At 61.0% G+C, this 2,464-nt stretch overlaps 1 protein-coding gene across 1 annotated transcript in view; it reads right to left on the reverse strand.

Moving 5' to 3' along the window:
• MMP14 (matrix metallopeptidase 14) overlaps nt 1-2,464 on the reverse strand; it is an 11,507-nt gene that overhangs the window by 3,113 nt on the left and 5,930 nt on the right. The window contains exons 3-7 of the mRNA XM_045287666.1: nt 2,277-2,414; nt 1,644-1,951; nt 963-1,124; nt 522-682; nt 225-371 (exon numbers count right to left, since the gene is read on the reverse strand). Of these exons, the coding sequence (XP_045143601.1) occupies nt 225-371; nt 522-682; nt 963-1,124; nt 1,644-1,951; nt 2,277-2,414 (916 nt within the window). The remainder of the gene's footprint in view (nt 1-224; nt 372-521; nt 683-962; nt 1,125-1,643; nt 1,952-2,276; nt 2,415-2,464) is intronic.

Consider the following 2,464-nt stretch of genomic DNA (forward strand, 5'->3'; position numbering starts at 1 on the left):
CAGTCCCGATTTTTGGTGTTTTAAAAAAGTCCCGATTTTTGGAAAGAATGCACGACAAGCTAGGGAACGGTCTATTTGGTCCATATAGACCAAATTTTTAATCAAGACACCCCACCCCCACCCCCCGGTCAATGGTGTCCCGCTTTAAATCTGGTCACTTTACCTTTGGGGAGTCTCTCTGCCACCCCGCTCACCCCGCAAAGACTGAGGGGCGGGGGTCATGCCTGCTCACCTTTGAAGAAGACAAACTTGCCATCCTTCCTCTCGTAGGCTGTGTTGATGGACGCGGGCAAGCCCCGCCAGAACTGGCCGATGGGCATCGGGTAGCCGTCCATCACCTGGTTATTCCTCACCCGCCAAAACCAGCGTTCCTGGGCGGCACCGGGGAGGAAGAAGAGGAGGGCATATTATTGTCCGAGCTCCCAAGTCCCCCTCTGTCCTCCTGCGGCTATTTTCACCCAGCCTCCCTGCTGCAGAACCTTCCCGTCCCCCCAAACCAGCCCGCCCTATCCGCCCCTCACCTTGAAGACAAACATCTCCCCTCGAAGCACGGCCACTGTGTCGAAGTTCCCGTCACAGATGTTGGGCCCGTAGGTGGGGTTATGGGGCTTATCGGGCACAGAGGGCCGGGAAGTGGTCCTGGGGTGCGAGGGTGTCTTGGTGGGGGACCCGGCCTCACCCCCTGGTGGGGAACAGGAGGGCCTTCTCAGACTTGGTGGCAGAAGGGGAGGGAAGAATGGATGGATGGGCGGGGGCAGCACGCTTGGACCTCTGGGGGCAGGCTGAGACAATTCACTGGGAGAAGACAGAAAGGGAAGATCAGAAGCAGGAGCCGGTGGAAGCCAAGGAGGGGAGTGGGAGCAGAGGAGGCAGGACTGGGAGTCCGGCGGGGGCCGGGGGTGGGGGTGGCACGGCCCAGAGAGAGCAGTGGGTTCAAGGAGCGAGCAGGGCCGAGAACTTGCCGTAAAGCTGCTGGATGCCCCTGCGGTCGTCATCGGGCAGCACAAAGTTCTCCGTGTCCATCCACTGGTAAAAGGGTGCCATGATGGCCGACGGGTCATTGGAGTGCTCGAGGCCCAAGGCATGCCCCAGCTCATGCACGGCCACCAGGAAGATGTCATTCCCTGGAGGGGGCGGGGGAGGATGGTTAGGATGAGGGCCCAGGCCCCCCTCCCTCCCAGTCCCTTGCTGTTCCACACCCATGCCTGCCTGCCAAGTTCCCATCCAGATGGCCCAATCCTCGGGCCCAGCCTCGTGATGGGTGGGCTGCGACTGACGGACAAGGCCAGTCAGCAACTTCCTCCTCGAGGCGGAGGTGCGAGAGTGCACTCTGGGGCAGGGTCTCAGGAGGGTGTGTGTCAAAGGAAGTGGAGGTAGGCCTCCGCTTCTACCAGGCGCTAACGGTCCCGTCCTACCCTAAGGCGTGCCCAGGAGAGTGAAGTCTTTGGGAAGGCAGTTAGTAGCCGAGAGAAGGGCCCTGGCATAAGGCTCTCCAGGCAGGATCCCTGCTCTGGTTGGAAGTCAGACCAGGAGATGTTTGTGGTTCCTTCTAGCCCTGAGATGCTGGGGGGGGAGGACCCGCCCCCCTGTAGATGGTCCCAGGCTTTCCCTGGAGTCAAGGGCTCCAGGGCGACCTCGCTCACCATTGAGGTCCTCGTTCCGGACAGTCCAGGGCTCGGCAGAGTCAAAGTGGGTGTCCCCTCCGATGTTGGGGCCTGGGAAGTAGGCGTGGGCCAGGAAGCCGCCCTCGCCATCGAAGGGCGTGCTGTCTCCATGGAAGCCCTCGGCAAAGAAGATCATGATGTCCGCCTGCTTCTCGTGGCCCTCCCGGATGTAGGTGTAGGGCACCTCGCGGAAGCGCAGCGGCGTGTTGCTCTCCCACACACGGAACGCCTTGCGGATGGCCTCGAAGGTGGCATACTCGCCCACCTTGGGGGTATAATTCTGGATGCTGGGGTCCAGCCACGAGGGGAGAGGATGGGGGGTGTGTGTTAAGATAGCAAGGGGCGACCGTCTTCCTCCCTGCACTCTCCCCAGGTCTGACTGAGCTGCCCCCCCACCCTCTGCCTTCCCGGGTGGCTTTTCTTGCTGCTTCCTGCCAATTCATCTTAAGAACTGAGGGGAGGGCCTGGGGGAACCCCAGACTTTGGCTTTCTGAGGCTGAGGTGCACCGCCGCCGACCCCCCCCCCCCACTGGCTGCATCTCTTTCCAAGATCACAGTTACTGTCTTCCCCACTCCCAGAAGTTTGAAAGGATGTCGGCCCGTCAGACTCACCAGAAAGTAATCTCAGTATGTTGCCACTTGAGACCCTGGATGGCGTACCGCTTCCTTCGGACGTTGGCCTTGATCTCAGCCCCAAACTTGTCTGGGACACCACAGCGGGGCCTCCTCATGGCCCTGGGGCCGGGGAGAGGAGAGGGAGGTTAATGACTGGGGTCAGGACAGGGTATGAAAGAGAAAGG

This window comes from Echinops telfairi, unplaced genomic scaffold (assembly GCF_000313985.2).
Source record: "Echinops telfairi isolate 266 unplaced genomic scaffold, ASM31398v2 ScPeMD7_18;HRSCAF=68, whole genome shotgun sequence".
Classification (NCBI taxonomy): Eukaryota; Metazoa; Chordata; class Mammalia; order Afrosoricida; family Tenrecidae; genus Echinops; species Echinops telfairi.